The sequence below is a fragment of the Trichoplax adhaerens genome, genomic scaffold (genome assembly GCF_000150275.1).
Source record: "Trichoplax adhaerens TRIADscaffold_5 genomic scaffold, whole genome shotgun sequence".
NCBI lineage: Eukaryota > Metazoa > Placozoa > Uniplacotomia > Trichoplacea > Trichoplacidae > Trichoplax > Trichoplax adhaerens.
This window is the reverse complement of record NW_002060947.1, coordinates 2,950,026-2,971,526: the sequence shown is the minus strand read 5'-3', so window position 1 is coordinate 2,971,526 and position 21,501 is coordinate 2,950,026. Positions and strand designations below refer to the sequence as shown.

Sequence of the window (21,501 nt, the reverse complement as noted above, 5' to 3'; positions counted from 1 at the left end):
CACTTGTTACGTGTAGCAGGAAGCATACATGAATTCGTCATCCATTCATTTATAGCGTAATAAAGTATTTGCAGGATAGAATCTTTTGTTTGTAGAATGGTCAGTTTTATTTGTACTTTACTAATAATGCCTTCGATCTAAAGTGAATTTAGCCCTTGCTATATATCGATTTAGTCGCCCTAAATCATATTCTCTGTGCATTAGAGGAACTATCGGTTGCGGTGCCATGGGGTAGAATGGCTGCTAAATGTTGGAATACCGGCGGTACCAGGACTGTATTAGGAGTTCATGGTAAGATTGTATTGACTTTCAGACATTTTATGGATAAGAATAATTGCAGGACACATGTATACGGCATCTTATCCCTACAGATATTCACGCATGCATTGAGGTGCGTGACGTGTCCAGGAACAATCAAGAGTAGTTATTTGATAATCGCCCCTGGTCGTTATTGAGTGTCAATAGTTTACTCTTCTACCCATTTCACGCCTATTGTAACGATATTTTCTATAAATCCGTCATATTGTAGCTATAGGAAAAGTATAGCGCCAATATGGAAATAGTCATGGATTTTTTAAGCTACACAATTTTTAATGAAGATGCGAAATTAATTAGTAATGACGTTGCTTTTCACAGGCTGGCAGGATAACGCAAACACCTTTGATGGATTGATTCCGTTGCTACCAAAAAGTAAGAGTAACAGATACTATCAAGTAGTTTCTCTGATTGATATTGATCATAGAAGTAAGAAATAATTGAAATGTTAATTAATTAAATACGACTACATCAACATAAGTCACTAGCTAGGCATCTTACCACATCCGCATTTCTTGTTTTAGACATGAAATTTAAAATTTACATTTTACAGATTATTAGATAAAGAAATCAATCGCAAAACTTTCTGATGTGTTTATATCATTGATTTATGATATTAATTTTTTATGTTATTACGAGTGATACAAATTTATTATAGATCGTGAATAATTATTCATCTCATTTCTGGGCATAGATATCAAATTTATAGCTATTGACCTCCCTGGACATGGCAAATCTTCAAATCTTCCCTCTGGTGTGATGTATGAAATACAAAGATACATCATGAGTTTACACTTCTTTGCGAAGGGTATGCAAAAATACTACTTTCTATTCTTTAACGTTTTACAACTACCGAACTATGTCTTTAATTTCTTCTAGCATTGACATTACGATTCTTGCGTAGTACTTCAAATATTACTATATAAAAGCCTTATTTCTACACGATAGGTTGCTAAATCGCTGTAGTTTATGTGAATGATATAGATCTTACTTCTGCATAAGATTAGCCTTCAACTACATATGTAATCTTAAAGCGCGAGTGTATTAAAAAATTTTGCATTGGATTGATACACTGTAAGATAATTACCAAGCACCGTTAGATTACGGACACAAAATCATAAATTTTAAATTTTATTAGATATATAGTATTAGTCTACGATATAAATTACTGGTAACGAGTCTTATTTCTAACTGAAATATTTCGCTCTACACTATTTTTCGGAAGAATAGGTTTAAACCTAGATAAATTCTCTTTAATGGCACATAGCCTTGGTAAGTAAACTTCTTAAAGTATACCTGCTTTCGCATATACGATATTTTATGACTGAAGTAGTTTATTGCTCATAGGTGGTTCAATTGCTGCATTGGTAAGAGATTTATATCTGCTTCGATAGATGCTAGTAATAATTCACATGAATAAATCAAGTATTAACTCAAGATTGTAATTAGTATTCATTTCCTTGTAAGTATAGTATTCTGGTACCTTTCCGGACAAAATACAGCAGCTAGTTATTATAGAATCAATATGTGCTATATCTGGTACACCGGTAAGATCAGTTAATTATTCTTAATAATTTTTGGTGAATTCACCTCTTTTGTCATGATATGTTTTACTAAATAAATAAACAAAATTCTTTAGAAACATCTCATTGACTTATTTTCTGATGGCATGGATTCATTCGTAAAGGAAAATCACAGAATAGCTAAGCCTTACGCAGATATAGAAGCCGCCGTGGCTAGGTATTAGTATAGTTTAAAACTTATCATGTCTGTAAATATTACCGTACTCATATAGTCTATTGACTCATAAATGGAGCAACAAACTGCAATGGAACTTCTAAATATCAAGAGGACATCAAGAATCCTTAAGCAACATTAATCTCGTATCCCTACTATACCATCTGATTTAGGTTGAAATCGATAAATACCTCCCTCACTAATGATGCTGCAAGAATTCTAGTTAAAAGAGGCACTTCAAAAAGCGCAGATGGTCAATATTTTCTCTACTTTCAATTCTATTGCTGATTAAAGTTGTTTACACACTTATTCGTAAAATTTCATATCTTATTCTCTTCATATGAGCCTAAATTGAGTCGTGAGATAACATTGAATTTAATTACTATTAAATCATTTTATTTAGGATACCGTTTTGTACGTGATCCCGCTCTGCAATACGTAATGAAGCTTTGCATGAATACATTATATATATTATTGCATTATATTTTGTAATCGTTTACAATTTTATTTCTTTAGAATACGCTTCGATTGACTTTGGAAATGCAGTTAGAAATAATCTCTAGAATAAAAGCACACTGTTTGATTATACTGTATGTACATTTTTACTAAATGCAACATTTTTGCTGATTAGTAATCATTAAACCATTTTGTTACGATATTATTAGGGCGGAAGAAGGAATTATTCTTAACGAATCCACACTCTATGAAAATATTTCAGCTCTTCATGAGGCCTATAAGAAAAACTCCAGCTCGGTAGTAATTTTGTTTAATTCTACCTGAAATATCACATTTTTCCGTTTTCTAATGAGCCATTGCTATGTTTTATATAATTATTACTAGTTTGATTACTAACTTACACTTATTCTTTAATCACAGTTTAAGCAAATCGTTGTGCCTGGAAAACATCACTTGCATTTAACAAATCCTACCTCTATTAGTAAATATATCAATGATTTCTTGTGTACTAGTAATGAAAAAAATTCGAGTAAAAGTAAATACTAGTATTTCATTGGATGTAAGTGCTAAGTAACCGTAAAGGTTCTGGGCAAAACTACTTCAACCGTTAATGCTGTCTGATGTTGATCTGCATAGAGACCTATACAGTAGTATTTTTAAAGTTGTTGATATGCATTTTGTTTTAGGTTTAGTAGAATGAAGTCAGGGACTATCGTAGTAATATTAGTCTAAAACTTGCAGGTATTAGAGTCAATTTGACTTTTATCGCTGCTCCAACAGCTCGGTTACAATAAAGCTAACACTAAAGCGGTATTAATTTAAAATAAGGCTGGAACTAAATAATCGGAATAGAATACATCGATTCACATTAATAAATGTAGCAATGGTAACGGCTTATAATTACAATGATTGAAAGCTATTTTTACGACATGTACAGCAATAAATAATTAATGACTTAAATACATCGGTGCAGTACAGACTTGAAGCATCCCGTCCCCTTATTTGCGGATCTGTAACATTATATTTTTTGTTCGATAGCTTTTTAAAATAGCTTAGATATACAATTTTCTTAAATCATATTTGATTCTGCTAAATATATTCTCGTGGATTATCATTTGCAGTCTTTGGTTCCTGACCAGTACACGGTACAGGTTTCCTAATTTATTTTATTTATTTAAAGCATGAAGAGTATTAATAAGCCAGCCTATTAATAAAGCGTATTTCCGCTCTATCTCTTTACCACATTAATTTATCTTCAGTCTATAATTTTATGATTAAAGAAAATACTCTATGAATATTTACTACATGACATTCTGATATCGGATGTACTTTAGCAATGACTTACAGTATAGATATCGAAATTATTTCACTAGTTTGCCCTATATAAATACGAAATGTATTTATAAATGCAAATGTACGCCGTGCATTGATTACGTCTTCATTGCCATTAGAACAAAGCTTCATTTACAAAGAAATACGATTAGAAGTGCTACGAGGTTAAACTGTTAGTTTTATCAACATTTTTAAATCCGATGGGCGTTCACATCTCAGTGCGTCTCTATATACGAACGTTCGTATTTAGATTGTCGATATCATTATTACTTTGAGTCATTAGTAGTTGTTGTTGTTACAGCGTTACTAGATGTATTTATATTATAGAAATACAGACAGTAATTTGTACTCTAGTAACTTCTTACTGATAACGTTCGATATCTATAGTAATTTATCTTGCTGCAGAAAGTGAACTAGATAGATTTGGTAAAGCAATTTTTAGTGAGAATAGTTAGTATCTAAACATAAATCAAACTTCAGTCACGTTTCAACGTTACAATTCGTTGATGAATTGTGAGTTAGTGAATAAGAATGCTTCCTACATTTCTTTAAATAAGTCTATTTGTTCCATTGTAATTAAGTAGGTACCATTATCAAACAATGAATGGATGGCAAAGCGATGGTACGGTGTTGATGAACTTATTGCTATTTAAGAGTCTTTTTAGTACGAATTTTATTCACATCCTATGACTCAAGTACCGCAACTATCAATCCATAGAGGTACAAGATGGACAAAATATGATCTTCGTCGATGACCTTCATGAATTATGATCAGCCATATATTTGTAATACTAGTTATTTATTTATTAATTATAATTATTAATACTTGCTATGATTGTTAACTTCAGTTAGAAGTTCATCATCTCCACTAAAAATGAAAATTAACAAATACGTTGTACTATTATGTGGCTTCACGAACAGTATAATATATAAATATAATGTTAACCTACAATAATAAAAATCAGTACTATATTTCCAGTATACATAAATAAGTCCCGCTCACTTGAGCTCGATCGTAGTCAGGGATATTTTTATGAATCGTTGGGTATAATAGTACGTCAACAAAGCGCTAATTTGAAATCGGTATATAGTACATACGTATTAATTAAAGCTCGCATAAACTGGATATGAAAGAATGAACAGTTATGAGTTGTCGGGTACCCATGTATAAGTTATATACTTCGGGTTACTAATAAGATAAATTTTATACCGTAAACCAGTCCTGTGCAGGATTTATCGGTAGACTGTAGTATACTCACATATAGCGTGCATTATATGGGTTAAAGTACAGTACAGTACATATGCAACTGAGGATCAATCTAATTTAATCGCGGTCACCGGGATGAATTTCTTCGATCATAATACAATCATATTATGCGCATTCCCTTTATTGTGCACAAACGATAACACGTCATAAAACTTATATGATTATATATACAACCGTCGGATGAACCCATTTATCAGATAGAGAACTACCGATGGATCGCATCGTGCGTCGTCATGGCAACCCGAATGATCCACATAGCTTGCCATAGTATAGATAGCAAATTACAAGTTCGAGTACAAGAGCACTATCGTAATTCAGAGTAACGATGTTTAATAGATATCTTACAAAAATAAATTAAATCCTGATCATTACTTAAGATATCAACAGATTTTGAAGCCATTTTATTTCGAAATTTGATTGTTGTAAGTATCATGGATAGTGGATCTGTAATAGCAGGCATAAAAATATTTCCATCAGTGGTTCAATTCAATGATGCGATTGCGGATGAGACTTATAAACAAACTTTGACGTTACAAAATGTTAGTGGATTATCCAAATCACTTCGTTTTTCTGGACCTGAAACGGAGGTAAAGCTAAACCACCAAATAATAAAATTGTGTTACTTGCTGGTAAATCCGTCTAAGATAGAATGATGAATTATATGATTTATAAATCAATCAACTAATCGCAGTTTTCTAATAACCCTACATTAACAGGTTTTCAAACTCACTACAAACTTTCATAAAAAATGTATCGCACCTGGTTTGCTAATAAAGACGACGATTGAATATTGTCCGGCCGCCGATGATCATTATAAGGATCGCATATTACTTATAGCAGATGATGATGTCATTGAAATACCGCTTTTAGGGTAAGTCAGAGTAACGGCGATACAAACAATATTAGCTCGGAAGTTATCAGACATACAGCTAATGGTAACTAGGAATAATGACTCTTGCTATAAAATTAGATTCAATCCACACTACAAGCAACTTGAATTTCTTTTATTTGTTTAAGAATTTATCTATACATATGACAAGAGTATCGTATCATTATTATTAATGTGCTATCCTATAGGATTTGTCCCGTACCATTACTTCATATTGAAGGAACCGTAGATTTTGGTACTGCACCTGCTGATGGAAGAATTCTTAAAAAACGCGTTAAAATAATTAATGAAGGTTCAAGGAATGGGCATTTCGAGATATCTTACGCTGGTTCAAAGTCAATAACAATTCAACCAAGTTCAGGCAATGTTGAACCCTATAGCGAATTAGATATTGAGGTAATGTCTTTAACTAGCATTGAGGGTAAATCATGTAGGACGAAATCTTACTGCTATCAGGCGATAATTTTGTATTGAATACGAAAGTGTAAATATGTATTGAACTATCATACATTTGCATTGATAGGTTAACTTTATCGCGGATACAGCTACCGAATTCGAAGAATATGCCAGGTATATTAACCTTGAATAGTTTGAAAATAGCTCTGTTTAATTTATAGCGCAATGAACTAAAACAATTTATCGGCCAAACCCTTGTTATTTAGCATAACTAGTTAAACTTATTGATTTGCAGCACATAAGTAAATAGACTATTTAGGGCTATATTATTATATTAGTAGCATATTCGCTCTTCTTATCATATTTGAATCTCTATTCTAACAACCATCATTCGATAGTGTTATGTTAGAAAGTCGTCCCGAAAGTAAATTGTCAATTAAAGGCAAGGTTATGAGACGTCAATTAATGTTGCTTAATCCCGATGACACTCAACCTCTGCGATGTGTCGAGTTTGGACCAACTTATTACGGTACTCAGCAACAAAAACAAGGAATCCTATTTAATAATAGTCCTGATGAAATCCAATTTGTTGCAATTCTGCTAGAAGACCAATTGGGTCAAGAAGTTGTAAGTACTCCTACACTTTAATTCTATCAATTGTAAGATAGAAATTTTAGTTGTTTGATCGAATAATGATAATTTTAATGAATTAAAAATTAACACCAATTTATTTGGCTTAAGGCTTGACAATTTCATTTTTGCGATAATATGATTTGTTTACGTAGTATAATCTTCTATTTATAGTAATTACATCAACAGCATATCAACTTTACATATTTATTATATTAGGACTCTGATCTTAGCCTAACAACTGCCCAAGCTCTAACGGAAAAAGCTCATCATGATGGTCGTACAAATGATATCTTATCTCTAATTACAACAACCCCTAATCAAGGAATTTTGAAGCCTTACGAGAAACTGGCAATTGATTTCCATTTCAAACCTGAATATCATTACTCAGCAATTGGCTTCAAAAATAAGCAGCAATCTCCCCCAAGGCGCGATTACGCTATCTACATGCAATTTACATTGGTGCAAAATAATTTAATCAATAGCGAGCAAGAAAATAAGCTACTTCAGGATGGCCAAAAAGGTAATTTGATATCCTGATTAAAACATTAAATCTAGAAAGTTAGCATTATAACGCCATGTAACTTTCCATTCCAGTTAAAATCACACGTAATAGCAGCGAAAATCTGTGCTACATTAATTATTTCTTATGATGACTACGTGCTTGTTTTTTTAGGCATTGAAGTCGCCATCACAGGTTGTGCCTTACCTGTACTATTATCTATCAAGCCTGACATGCAGTATGATTTTGGAAGTTGTACAGTCAGTGAAAGAACAGATGCTTTATTCACGATTACCAATGAATCCAAGGAATTAGCTGTAAAATTTAAATTCAGCAAAATTGCTCATTTCTATACCAATCCAGGCGAAGGAAAACTTCGACCATTACAATCACAAAGTATAATTATATCTGCTCGCCCTCAGCAACTTGGATTGTATAAAAATAATATTAACCTTAACGTTATCGATAATCATGGCAAAATCATTCATTCTGTTCCAATCCATGTTGAAGTAAACTGTATTGCACTAAATCGTGATCAGCAAGGAAAGACTAGTAACGGTCATATCCAAATAGATTCAAGTCAAAGTAAAGTAGCCAGCAAGAATAGATCCAGAGATGATGTCCAACTTGCGAATCCGAATGATTTACCAGGGAGTGTGAGACCGGCAGATCCCAGGTCCCGCGTTAGGTACAAGATTTTTATTTTATTTTCAATTCTAAAGTTATTAAGATTAATTTTTTTTGTCAAGTCTTCAAGTAGTTATGCGAGTTACGTCGTTACCTTACGATATCACTAATATTTGGATTGAGAAAAGTTGTTTGATATTAATCTAATCAACTTTTTGTCCGATTACTTAGATCAAAGTATACACGGACAGATCGCTATACTTATATTGATCCTGATTATGCACTAAGCAAAGAAGAAACCCAAAAGCGAGATATCAATAACATCAAATATAGAAAATACATTGATGATCTCAGGGATACCAGAAAAAGTCGCCAACGAGACAAGTAATCTTTCTAATTTTAAGAAATTTGCTAATAAATTTTTTAGCTATCACTGTAATCCTTAATCCATAAATTAGGCTCCCGAGTTAATCGATTTTCTTAGACAGTATGATTATATACTTGAATTTTCCACTTAAAGATCTATAAGATCGAATATTTATGCCTCGCTAACGCAATTAAAAAATGTTTTCTTATTAGAATGTACCAGAAAATTGATAGTGATATAGATTTGGGAATAAAGCCAGGAGCAGGGCTTGTTCCTCCTACAGCTTCATTGAAAGAACTGTATGATGATGTTAAAAGTATGTTTTTATATATTAGTCTAAATGCTCTAATCAATTTCGATACAATAAATCAAATTACGAAAATTTCTTTTTTATTACTGGTATTACGCCAGCCTCAAATCAAAAACCGAAAAAAAATCATATGGTCTTAAGTAATAAAATTGTCGATTATTGCCATAATATGACGGGCAACGAAGAGGTACTTATAATGAGTGAACAAAGCAGTCAATAAATGTTGATCTTAATGAGATGTTATGATCAACTAAACTTAATATAACATTATAGGCCCTAAAGCTAGGCTTGGGAACTATACCTGTGACACAAGAAGAAATCAGCGATTGTTCAAGGACTTTAATGCCTGCTCAAATACATTTGATTAAATTAGGTAAGGAATTGACATGATAGTAATCAATCAATTCCATAACCACTACATAAATAAATTTTTTCCCGTTCATTTTAAAATTTAATTTTAAAATTAATTATAAGTAGAGCATAGGATAACACGTCTTTCTAATTACCGAATGATGCTCAATGTCATTGCTATGATAAACATTACTGAATCACAACATAGCCAGACAGTGCGATATATGTATATATGTCACATCCACGGCATTAACTATTTTATATTATTTATTTGTGTTTAACTATAATTTAGCTCCAGGAACGTTAGATTATGGAGAAGTTTGTCAACAATCCACTAATTCTAAATATCTCCGGGTTGCAAATAATCTGGATAACCATATTCTGTTCTCTTTAGAAGTAAGTGAATTAACAAATGTATTATGTGCTTACTATGTACTAGTCCACAAACTCGCTTTCTTAATTAACGACATTCGCACAATAGTTAATTGTATTTCGACCATTTGTATAGTTCGATAACTGCCCTGAAATGTTGCAATCATTTCCTGCATCTCAAGTTATACCTCCTAAATGTGTAGCGCAATTTGAATGTATTTTTGAGGCAAATCAACTTGGAAGCTATCATCGGTATGCTATGCCTATATTGTACATATTTTAAATGGATATATTTCGATCATATATTATATCAGTAAATTATTTGCACTCGAAATGCTTAAATCTTATCAACCCTGTCTTAAGTGCATTTCAATTTTCTTCTAGTAATATTACCTATTACATTAATCGCAAGCATATGAAACATCTTGTGCTATTCGCCAATGTCGTTAGTGTCGATTTACAATTGTCCACTAATAAAGTTGTATTGAAACCCAAATTTGGACAGCCAGCACATGCAGGTTTACAATTAATTGAGAATCGAACTGCCATTAGCTTTAGAAGCTATTAAAACATTTATGTATTGGTGATATTTTTTATAAAGGTATTCGAGAATTAGTCTATGTGACTAATCCGCGCAATTATCCAGCACAATTTAAATGGACTTTAAACAACTCAGGAGGCGGAGAACCAACTTACTACATCAGCCCCGCCACTGGTATTCAATATTATATTTTTGCATTCAGTATTAAAGTCACTTACTTTCATTTTACTTAAGCAATAATCTGAGTTTCATGTTCACTAGGCTATGTTGAAGCATTTTCCACCCTTGCATGTGAAGTTATCTGTCATCCAACATACAGATCCTCGACTGAAGTAGAGTTTTTGCTATCCGTTAAAGGTGGTGCAGATTCATTACTAAGATGCACTTGTGAGGCAAGTATTGATTAATTAGTTATTATTATATCGAGATTACGGTTCCATTTCGATTTTAGTAAAGGATATACGATTACATATGTACCTTATATCTATTTATTGCAGTTTGGGCAAGCTCAGTGCGCTTTTGTAGAAAGAAGGCTTTTATTTGGTTCGGTACCTCTTCACTTAACTACCACTAAAATTGTTCTACTGCAAAATACCGGACAGCATCATGCTCATTTTGAAGTATAGTACCATAAATTTTTAAAAATTAATTTGTAAAATACATTATTTTGCATGCCTAAAATATATTGCCCATGTTAAATTACTATTCTATTCTAAAAAATATTATCACTTTGACAATTTTGTAACAGGTGGTAGACTCAAATCCTTTCCAAGGCATGACTATCACACCAATATCTGGATTAGTTGCAGTAGGAGGATATACAGAAATTAAGGTACATTAGCTTCTAATAGATATGTCATAATGTACGTATAGCATTAACATGAGATAACGAAACATCCAGTCAATTTAAGAGAAAAATGCTTTTAGGTCGGTAATAGGGTTCAGTACTACAACAGCATTTACCGTTTCCCATTAACAAAATTGAAGTGTGATCTACTTTTTGTACATCCAAATGAGCACTTGATAATTATAATCTGTAGTCTCCAATTAGTATAGTGGTTGTATTCTCCTAGTAATTATGAGCTCAACAAAATATGTAATTGATATCAGTATGTTACAGTACATCATAATGTATAGCATTATAATTAAGCAATACTCGTATAGTCAGGAAGTAATCTAGTATTCTGTAAATCCTAACGTAAAGAAATGTGGTTACTTCTAAATTATTCTCATATTAACGTAGAAGTGATACAGATATGAGATATGACTACCAATGTATAATCAGTGATACCTGAACACATGATACAGGGAGGTACAAGTATTGGTGCCTCCCTTGCCCACATGTTAATCAGGATATAAAGTAGAAATAATATTGACTAGCTGACAGAGGAGTTTAACAGCATTATATCATGCTTCTAAAAGCATCTGAGCCTCATCTATAGAAAGTTAAGTTTAATTGCAAAATATCCGTCTTCTACACGTATTCAGAAAATAAATCTACAGCAGTAAATTATGCAAGCACATTGTAAATTTTTTTCTTTTCTCAGGTGGACTTTACTCCGACAGTGGTTCAGAAATTCGATACAAGCATACATGTTAAGATTCGCGGATGGAAAACCATTTCACTCCGAGTTGGAGGACGTGTTGAAGAACCCCGCGTTGACATTGATAAAGTACGTTAACTTATAAATTGCTAAAGAGTTGCACACCCCAATGCAGTTATGCTGTATGAGGATGATAGTCAACATTCGGGGTTAGCATAGATGCTTGATTGTATTATTATTCGTGGTGGATATGTCTTATTCTTCATTGCTATTTACTAATAATTCCCAAAGCAACAATTCTATTTTGGTGGTATCCACTGTGGATCTTTTGGTGAAGAATCATTTAAGTTGGTCAACAAGGTAAAAGATGAGATAAATATTCATTTGATCTCAACTTCACGAATTATAAATTTTGCAATTAATATCATTTATACGCGTACAAACAAATTCTCCTTGGAAATTTCTTCTTTAGACAAATACACCGGTTAAAGTTGCAATCGACTTGAGTAGATTTCGAGACTTTAAAATTCGGTGCGATTCACAAACTAATCCAGGTAATTTCATTATTTTCTTATCATTTATCTTGTTAGTGTTTGTCATTATTTATAATTGAATCTGGAGGTACGCTTACTAAGGTTCTCATACTTATCAAAGAGAGAGTGTCTACTTTTCTGACTTACTATCATTGTAGTGTTAAGTTAATACTATCTAGTCCATAATTATCTTCAAGTATTTACTCCTTGCATTAATATTAATATCCATTTCTATTTGCCTTCCTAGAGAAATTGATTAGAGAGGATGGGAATCAAAATTTATATACGATAAGTATGAACGGCAATGAAGTCATCAGCTATATACTACAATTTTATCCATCAGAGGTAGACATATTAGAATAAATAGCTAATCGATCTTAAATATAATTTACTAGAAACAAGAAGTAATGTAGCATGTAAATTCAGCCGTCAATTCAATACGCAATTATAGTACTGAAATTTAGATCTTTTAAGAATGACACTTTTAAAATAATCTCGTTTAGGTTGCATCATACGATTTTTATCTCCCGGTTACAATTAACGAAATAAATCCCCCTTCTCCACCCCAATCTCCACTACCACCAACGCCAACTACATCGAAATATAGTTATCCACGTATTGATACTCCTACCACCCTAACTCAGTTAGCCACTCCGAAGCGTCATGTTCTGGCAACTGCTTTACGACCTCTTTTGCAATTATCTCACACTCACGTAGAGTTTTTACTAAGTGCAGAATATACTAGTGAAGAACAAATGGATAAACCTCTACAGGTACTAGCTAATAATAACACAAACTTATCAATTTCAGCTAATAATAATACTCTTAAATCCTACTAGATAGGAATAGATGTCCTTTAAAATCTGCAAATGTTAACCTAGAATCTACGTTAGGTCTTAAAATCAGAATGATAGATAATAGTATGTATTGCTACCTTTCAGGGCTGTATGGTCGCCAACTGTACTGATGATGAATTAGAGTGGTTCTTGGATATTGATACGGCTACCAATCCTCAGTTAGAAGCGTTCCAATTCTTGGATAAAGATGGTAATCAGTTCGAAAATGGAAATCTAAAACCAGGGGAAAGTAGCCTGCTTGGAATTGTTTTTAATCCAGGTAAAATTTATTTATCATAGATTTAAGTTAGCTTACTCATTATAGATCAAGTTCTAGCTCTTGCCAACGTTAATGACCTTACACTTTTGATTTACAATAATTTATAATCATTAGCTCGACCTGGTATCTATTCCGCTTCGCTACCGGTTTGCGTTAGGAACAAACGGCAGGCATTGCGTGAATTAATGCTACATGGAGAGCTAAGAGCACCAGTTATAGAGTTTGAACCTAGAGAAGTCTGGTTAAGCCCAGCTCCTATTGAGACTGAAGTGGTAGCTTCGTGTGCTCTAATTGCCAGTGGATTTAATAGGTAAATATGGACGATAGCTAAAACCAAAATAAAATTATCGCATTTTTAATAGATCGCATTAATGCTTTGCAGGGATACAGAAATTGAATGTTTTATACCAGAATGTGAATTGGAAGACGGTAGTCTAGCTCAGGTTTTATGCGTTGAATTTCCGAAGGGTAGATTGATCCAGGGGCATGTTCAAAATAAAGCCGAATGTGATAATTCTTCTCTTCCTTTCATCATTAAATTTCAAACGAGCAAGCCAGTTTCAACTATTATACCGATACAATTTAAGGATTCCTTTGGAAATAGGTAAGGTAGTAATAAACAGTTTTAAAAGTTTAGCAACTTTAATCTAATAGAATAGAAATACGTTTTACAAGCGTACTACTGTTACTAACAACTATAGTAAATCTAACGCGCGAATAAACGTAATTCCTTTCTGCTGTTTAGCTATACCTTAAATGTTGCCGTGACTGGTGAAAATTGCCTACTGACTGCTTATCCGTTCATCGCATCCAAAAATAAAGACCATCATATAATCCGAAATCAGCAAGATTCCCCTTTACCTTTTGTTGAACCAATTTTAGTAAAATGTGAAGCATTATCAGATCACGAACAATCTATTGATAATACTAGTTCAATATTCGACAATATTACACCATTTACTGAAGGTGATGAAGGTATTGAATCCGAAATCACATTGAGCAATCTTAACATTATTGACAACCAGGGCGATGATGAGGATGAAGACGAAATCGATCGGCGTGATAGACATGCCGCCACTGATACCAGTCATAGCTATTTAGCTAAAGCAGTTAAAGCTGTAGAAAGGTGGTACTCATTTCATGGTTGGCCTGGCGGAATATCACCAACAATTGTGCCTAAATCGTGTTATATATCTATTGCACGGAGTAGCAGCGTTACACGTGCAGGTCGACTAGAATCAAGTAGTAATGGAAAGCGAGAATCTAAAACCATTTTCGATTTAATTCATCATTTATGTGGTAGACATGTGCCTGGTATTCCAATTAATTCTCCTCTACCATCTAATTTAATGGATAAAGCAGCACATCTACATTGGCAATATTCGACCCTTTTGACGTTTTTAAGAACACAAGGTGGTATGGTTGGCTCAATTCGAGCCGAATATTTGTTGGAACCCCAATGTTATGAGAGTTGGATCAAACAAACTGGCCAATATTCTTACAATTTAGAGCAGTTTAAGCGAATTTCGATACGTTCTTGGACGCACATTTTACTACAATTGCATAAAGTTTTCATCTTAAATCGTGTCACGCAACGCCGATATAAAAAGATTGCATTAATTGACGGTACTAAACGATTGGACGCTATTAACCCAGATCCTTTAGCAAGCAATATCTACAATATGTCGGAACGTATCCTATTGGATTGGTTAAATTATCATTTCGAAAAGCAAAGACATGAAATTTGGCCAGATCAAACTCCTGCAGCAAGATGGGTTGTCAATTTTAGTGATGATTTAATGGATGGACTAGTTTTAGCTTGTGTTTTAGGTGCTTACGCGCCATTTTTAAATGTTACTTACATAAAAATGTTATACACTAATCCCAATAATACACAGCAATGCTTACACAATGCGATCCATATTATTAACGCAATTCAAAGCCTTGGTCTCGAATATGATATCCAAGCCAGCGACATTATGAATCCCAATCCAGTTTCATTACTGATGTTAACTACTTTCCTATTTGATCGATTACCTCATTATCAATCAAAGAGTACCATAGAATTTCAAGGAGCTTTGCATAGCACGATTCTTAGGCAAATCCGCTTGCAAAACCCTAGCACTAAGCCATTACATTACAGCATTAATATTGTTGGTCAGGATGCTCAAGATTTTTCAGTTCATTCTAATCATATCCAAATTGCCCCACATAAAAAGGTCGATCTAGAAGTAGCCTTTAAGAGTCGATTTCTACGCGCTGCTCAAGCAAGTCTAGTCTTGGTTGGACGACGTTTGGGTAGTTCACAAGCATCAACATTAGTCTTTAAGATGAATGCGGTAATTGATATCATTAAACCGATAAACACCTTGTCGACGGAATCTCCCTGCTTTGAAGTTAAGCCTCTAACTTTAACTATCAGCAACCCATTCGATAAAGGAGCTTTATTTCGTCTAATGCTAATTGAATCTTGCGATCAAGCGGGACCATCACATCATTCTCGTTTAATGACTGATCGGGTAGATACAAGTCCAGCAGAATTAAAATCGTCTAAACATGAACAGCTGCAAGCCTTCTGGTCTAATAGCAAACAAATTTACCTTAACCCCAACGAATCAACAACAATCGAAATAGAATTCTTACCTTTCCATCTAGGTCTTCATACTTGTTCCGTTTTACTTGCGAATAACGTTGTTGGCGAATTTTTATATTTAATCCGAACTATGGCGACTTTACCTTTACCTTCTGTCGTACCATTTGTTAGCATACCTGGAAGTGTCCGTATAAGTAGTGCAGCGGCTGCAGGGCGCGGTCAAGGCTTATTTGGTGGGGATCCTACTATTATTTATTGGAGATGTAACGCAGATCAAAAACTAAATGAAGTTATTAAGCTGCCTATAGTTAATACAGTACGTGAGCAAGCACTAGCTATTGCTGCTAAACAGCAAATGTCTCAGGATGAAATAGAGAGGCGCAAATTAACAAAAACTCTACGGAGCTGTACAGTTTTAGCAGGTGTAGCCGCCATGAAGCTTAAAAATGCTCCAGCAGGATATGAGGAATTACCGGAAAGTGAATATCAGGTTCGAGTCAGTTCAAAGTACTTCTCAACTCCTACTACTATTCCTATTTTGGCCCAATCTTCACCTCATGATAAAAGTAAGTCTCAAGTACTTACCTAAGAAAACTTTTTCGTTGATCTCTATGCGCCAGATATATAAGCATAGATGATAAAATTAGTGATAGTTAAAATTGAAATTTATACGTAAGACTATAAACATACTTCTACCTGGATTATATTTACATTCATAAATGAATACATATCTCTTAATCTCACCATCGATTAAGAAATGTCCTTCATAACTGAAGCTTATCATAAGAAAGTATGAGTAGAGTATATTTGGCAGTTGCAAATATGTGAATTCTTTAGACCAATTCTACCTTGATTAGCAATTAGTATGACTAATGGTACAGCGTTGCTTATTTAATTAAAATAGATAAATTAAGCGTACCTATCAAGTTCGAGCCTCATGGTGCTGGCCACTACCCTTGCCAAGTAATCTTACTCTCGAAGTATGATATTCGAGTCTTAAAAGTTGAGTGTACCGTAACCGCTACGGTTGCAGCTGCGGATCTGGAATTTCACAGCCCAGCATATCAATCAATTAAACAGGAGATTCCTATTGTAAGTTATAAATACCAAACATTACTATTAAATTGTTATTTTCGAATATAACGCACTATTATTTAAAATAATGATGTTTGTACTAATCGATACTGTTAACAACTATTTTCCACAGGCAAATTATACAATCGAGGATTGGTATCTCGAAGCAAAATTATCTGGAGAAGGTTTCGTTGGACCTTCTCATTTAGTAGCTAAATCATTCATGACAACCTATTTTCCAGTATATTTCAGGCCAACTCATGAATATACTACTACGGTATGAATAACACATTATATTATATACAAAATTCGCTATATTTATTTTCATTTTAATTTTATTGGCTAATTTCCGTTAAATTTTGACTCAATATAGGGCCGATTGGTTTTAAGCAATCAAAAAGATGGCAATACTCATATCTTCAATCTGAAAGGATTTGGTGAAAAACCTCTTGCTTTGGACGAGATCGTCTTAAAATGTCAAGCTAGGAAAAGGTAATATCCTTATTTAATTATAGCACTGCATTAGTAAAGCTAAGATAATTATGATTATTACTTGTTTTACGTCTAAATTATTTGTTTTTGATGATATGGTATTAGTCTAACGCATGTGATACGCATCCCCAACGTTTCAAGGAAATGGGTAACATTCAAGGTATAGGAGTCTGAAATAGTATATTTACATTATTATTCGATAACTTTAGAAGGAAGATTATGTCAAACAATTATCTATGCAGGTTGTTACCGACATAGCTTGTGTAACTGGACCAGGTAAAGTTTCTGTTGGTCCTGGTAAAGATGCTGATTACGAATTCATTGTCACTCCGTTGCGTCGAGGACAGCATAAAGGGATAATATCTTTCATCGCTGAAGAATCAGAAATATTTCCAATGTAAGTTAATTAATTCTAATTACGCTATATTCACAGGCTAAATAGAATCACTATCGCAATATAAAATTGTTCGAATGAATTAACGATGCGTGTAATTTAAATAATGAAGTTTGTTGAATTTACTTCATAAGGATTAAGGGCAATAAAACTCTTTCAATTTCTTAGGGGTAAAGCTTATGCAATAGACCAACAAGAATCTAATGAAAATAGTGATGAAAACAGCGACATGGGCAGTGAAAATCATGGATTATCATCTTATAATGATGAAACCAAATTAGCATACCTACCAAATAAAGCAGATGATCTAGCATTAAATACACTAATGGATATGCCCATTGGTAGTCATAAAGTATGGTATGCCGTAGAAATTAACGCTGATCCCCCGCCACCAGAAAAAGTTTTTGATGTTTCTTGTGCTGTACAAAGTTCCTGCGCGATAGAAATTGGAATTGCAAACCCTACCGATAGCGACATCAATTTTCAAGTCCAAATCCTTCATTCACAGTGTTTAAGTGCTGCCGATAATTTGCGCCTTCAATCAAATGAATCAACTAAATTTCGAGTCATATACTCACCAACCATAATTGGAACGTTCAGTGCAAGGTAATAGAGCTACAGTTTATAAACTTAACAATGACGATTTTAAGTAAGATTTTTATATAACCCGCTCAAAGTCATTATCGGTATCTATATTAATAAATTAATTGGGTATCAATGCGTTTTATAGCATTCTATTCCAGAATGAAATTATAGGAGAATTTTGGTATGAATTGAAATTGAATGCATTGCCTCCTGAGCCGACGCAATTGCAAGATATGAAATGTGAACTTGGAAAGTAAGAATTAGTAACCATTTTAATTTTAATTTCTATTGATCGAAAAATAATCTGTCAGCAAGTTGTGCTATCTTAATTGTCTTTATATATACTTGGAAATACCCGTATTTAGGTCTTGCAAGCAAATGATACAACTGCAAAACCCAACCGATGAAATTTTACATCTTACTCCACAGTGCTCGAATACTAGCTCTTTCCGCCTTGATATTCCTTTAAACGAGGAAGTATGGTATAATTATCAATCTGTAATATTATTAATTAAAATGTTATAGATATCCTAATCAATACATTACAAATTTCAGTTTACTTTAGATGCTCAGTCTTCTATCGAAGTGCCATTAGAATTTGTACCTTCCATGCTTGGCTTATGTAATCAGATGGCCGTCATCAATTTCAAGAGTACCGAGGTATGAGAGCGAAATAAGAAAAATTTGTACAATTATTTATCCATTTACATTTATTAGTAGCATGATATTTCAATGTAACAATCTAGCCATCTGGGTATTGATAAAATTTGCGTTCATGAATTTTACAATTTGACAACTTAGATTGGTGACTGGAGATTTAGTGTTAAAGGCTATGGTTTAGTCCCATCTAAAGTCGATCCAGTTTATGTCAGTTCGTTACTTGGAGCTAGCGCTTCGCTAATTTTACCATTTCATAACCCATTTAATGAGCCACTGCGTGTTACTGTGGAGCTGATTGACAAAGATAATAGCAATAATCCTGCGGTACAACAGCCCGTATTTCGGTTGCTGTTGAAGCATACTCATAATATTACCTTACAAGCTAAAGGAACTCTGGAAATACCCTTTACCTTTGCACCTGAGAATATGACATTCTTTGAAACAACCTGCTGTATTAATGTTAAGAGGCAAGAAGATGTGCCATTTGTTGATGATGCAGGCAATCCGTTTGATCATTTACAGTGGCACATTCCAATATTTGGAATACCGGAATTAGTTACCGTTGATTCAAACGGTGCCGTTGTACATTGCCAATCACGCAGTCGCATAGAAGAGAGACTAGAGATTACCTTAAATCATCAAGCAGAAACAGCAACTGAAGAGAAAAACCATACTTTGTTGACTAGAGCAATAACACCGTCACCTCAAGATTCATTTTTAATGGATGATGAGATCATGTTAAATGAAGACTTCGAATATAGGCTTGTTTATGCAGATGATGCTAATAAGACTTTAATTGAACAAGCTGTAGGTCTAAGTTTGATCCGAAAAATTATTAATTCTTCGACAAATTCAATCCGATTGGTATTTCATTTAATTTTTGCACCTTTCAAGCCATTCAAGTTCGTATTACTACGTTTACATCATTTCTTAATTTCGTTTATTTATCTTATGTCTTTCTAATCTAACGTTAAAATACTTTATTAACTATGATCGTACTCCAGCGCAACGGTCCAATTAGTGGTTACTGCTAAGAAACGTGGAGTTTGGAAATTTCCTTTAAAATTTCGAGCATCATCACCACAAGTTGATGATACCATATCAATTGAATCTGTTGGATTAAATAAAGAATCTGTTATTACATTCCATTTGCATAGCCAAGAAAAGTAAGTTACAATGTTGGATATCCAAACAATTAACTGTAACCGAACAGAAATTACAATACGCTGATTATGATTATACACCTTAAATAACCAAATATAAAATTTACTACAGATTTCCAGTTCCATTTGAGGCGTATTTCGAGCATCGTTCTGATGCTGCTTTCACAGTATTTCCAAAGTATGGGGAACTACTGCCTTTAGGAACTCAAGGAACAGCGTTTACAATTACCTATAAACCTTCCACTTACGGCAGAACACATCGTGCTAAATTAATTGTTCAGGTTTGCTTATCTTTTATAATAATTTTTTGTTAAGCATGTAGATGTTTAAAATGTAGTTATATTTTGCTATATTTCTATTCCATTATAGACGAAGAATATGGAATGGACTTATGCAGTTAAAGGCTTACCCAAAGACTATGTCCCTCCTTCAGGCCATAGCACTGTCCATGCAACTAGTCATTCACTTATCCATAGAAGGCGTAATTTCGTACAGGAAAATCTAAAATTAACTACTGCTGGAGTCTCATCACCAATTAAAGGAGGGCCACTATTGCAGTCTAAACTTAATTTGATGAAATCGTTATAGTTATCCTAAGTAATATTACGTCAGTTAAACTAAGATGTAGTTTGAATTATTGTATATATATACTAGCAAGATGCATTTGTATCAAAATTATGACCTTAAAATAGTACTATTGTAGCAGTAAACATAAACTAAGAACCTTTTGATAGATAAACATGTTTATTCTACTGATAAAAAGTACAATAAGCTTGACTTGGATAAATAGTAGAAATATAATGTAACATTGAATAATATGGAATCTGTGTATATCTGTTAAAAATCTTATGATAGGAGATTATTATAAGCAATTTTCATAATCTAACCTTCATTTTAATATCTTTTACTTCTTCTTTGACTTTTGTGCGTTGCATGATATCAACGAGATATCAATAAATGCATATTTAATGCGTAAAGTATGCGCAGTTACTTTACTTGGGTGAGCTATAGTTATTGAACACAGACAATGAATAATTGTAGGCGGGTCGGACAAATGAATGATAGAGAATATCTATTCCCATCTAGTTACATTTGCAGCAACGTTCATAATGTAGCCTGCTACCAGTTCCATATTTTGCTTTGGATTTTACACTGCGGATATACAGAATGTACCCCACAGTTTATCTTCACAAAGTTACCGATCGTACCCAGTATTTTTGACATACTACTGTACAGTGTACAGTAGTTCCATGAC

General features: G+C 33.5%; 2 protein-coding genes across 2 annotated transcripts; both read left to right on the top strand.

Annotated features, from left to right (window-relative positions):
* Positions 1-236: 236 nt before the first annotated feature.
* TRIADDRAFT_56445 (uncharacterized protein) lies at positions 237-3,054 on the top strand (the record flags this gene model as incomplete). The annotated part of the gene is made up of 8 exons (XM_002112832.1): positions 237-291; positions 637-744; positions 1,010-1,123; positions 1,583-1,587; positions 1,788-1,862; positions 1,955-2,055; positions 2,718-2,805; positions 2,929-3,054. 8 exons carry the CDS (start codon positions 237-239, stop codon positions 3,052-3,054), a joined length of 672 nt encoding a protein of 223 aa, XP_002112868.1.
* Positions 3,055-5,538: 2,484 nt separating this feature from the next.
* On the top strand, positions 5,539-20,834 carry TRIADDRAFT_56444 (uncharacterized protein; the record flags this gene model as incomplete). Its single annotated transcript, XM_002112831.1, has 40 exons — positions 5,539-5,694; positions 5,824-5,978; positions 6,185-6,392; positions 6,520-6,566; positions 6,791-7,019; positions 7,242-7,545; positions 7,699-8,212; positions 8,383-8,535; positions 8,731-8,834; positions 8,930-9,015; positions 9,102-9,201; positions 9,472-9,575; positions 9,688-9,803; positions 9,936-10,069; positions 10,153-10,266; positions 10,354-10,424; positions 10,590-10,712; positions 10,841-10,924; positions 11,640-11,765; positions 11,928-11,996; positions 12,109-12,190; positions 12,417-12,514; positions 12,673-12,942; positions 13,111-13,285; positions 13,400-13,595; positions 13,668-13,889; positions 14,031-16,444; positions 16,783-16,970; positions 17,086-17,229; positions 17,326-17,444; positions 17,550-17,604; positions 17,654-17,841; positions 18,007-18,444; positions 18,569-18,676; positions 18,789-18,900; positions 18,979-19,083; positions 19,225-19,985; positions 20,088-20,249; positions 20,359-20,527; positions 20,616-20,834. 40 exons carry the CDS (start codon positions 5,539-5,541, stop codon positions 20,832-20,834), a joined length of 9,222 nt encoding a protein of 3,073 aa, XP_002112867.1.
* Between the last annotated feature and the right edge of the window lie 667 nt (positions 20,835-21,501).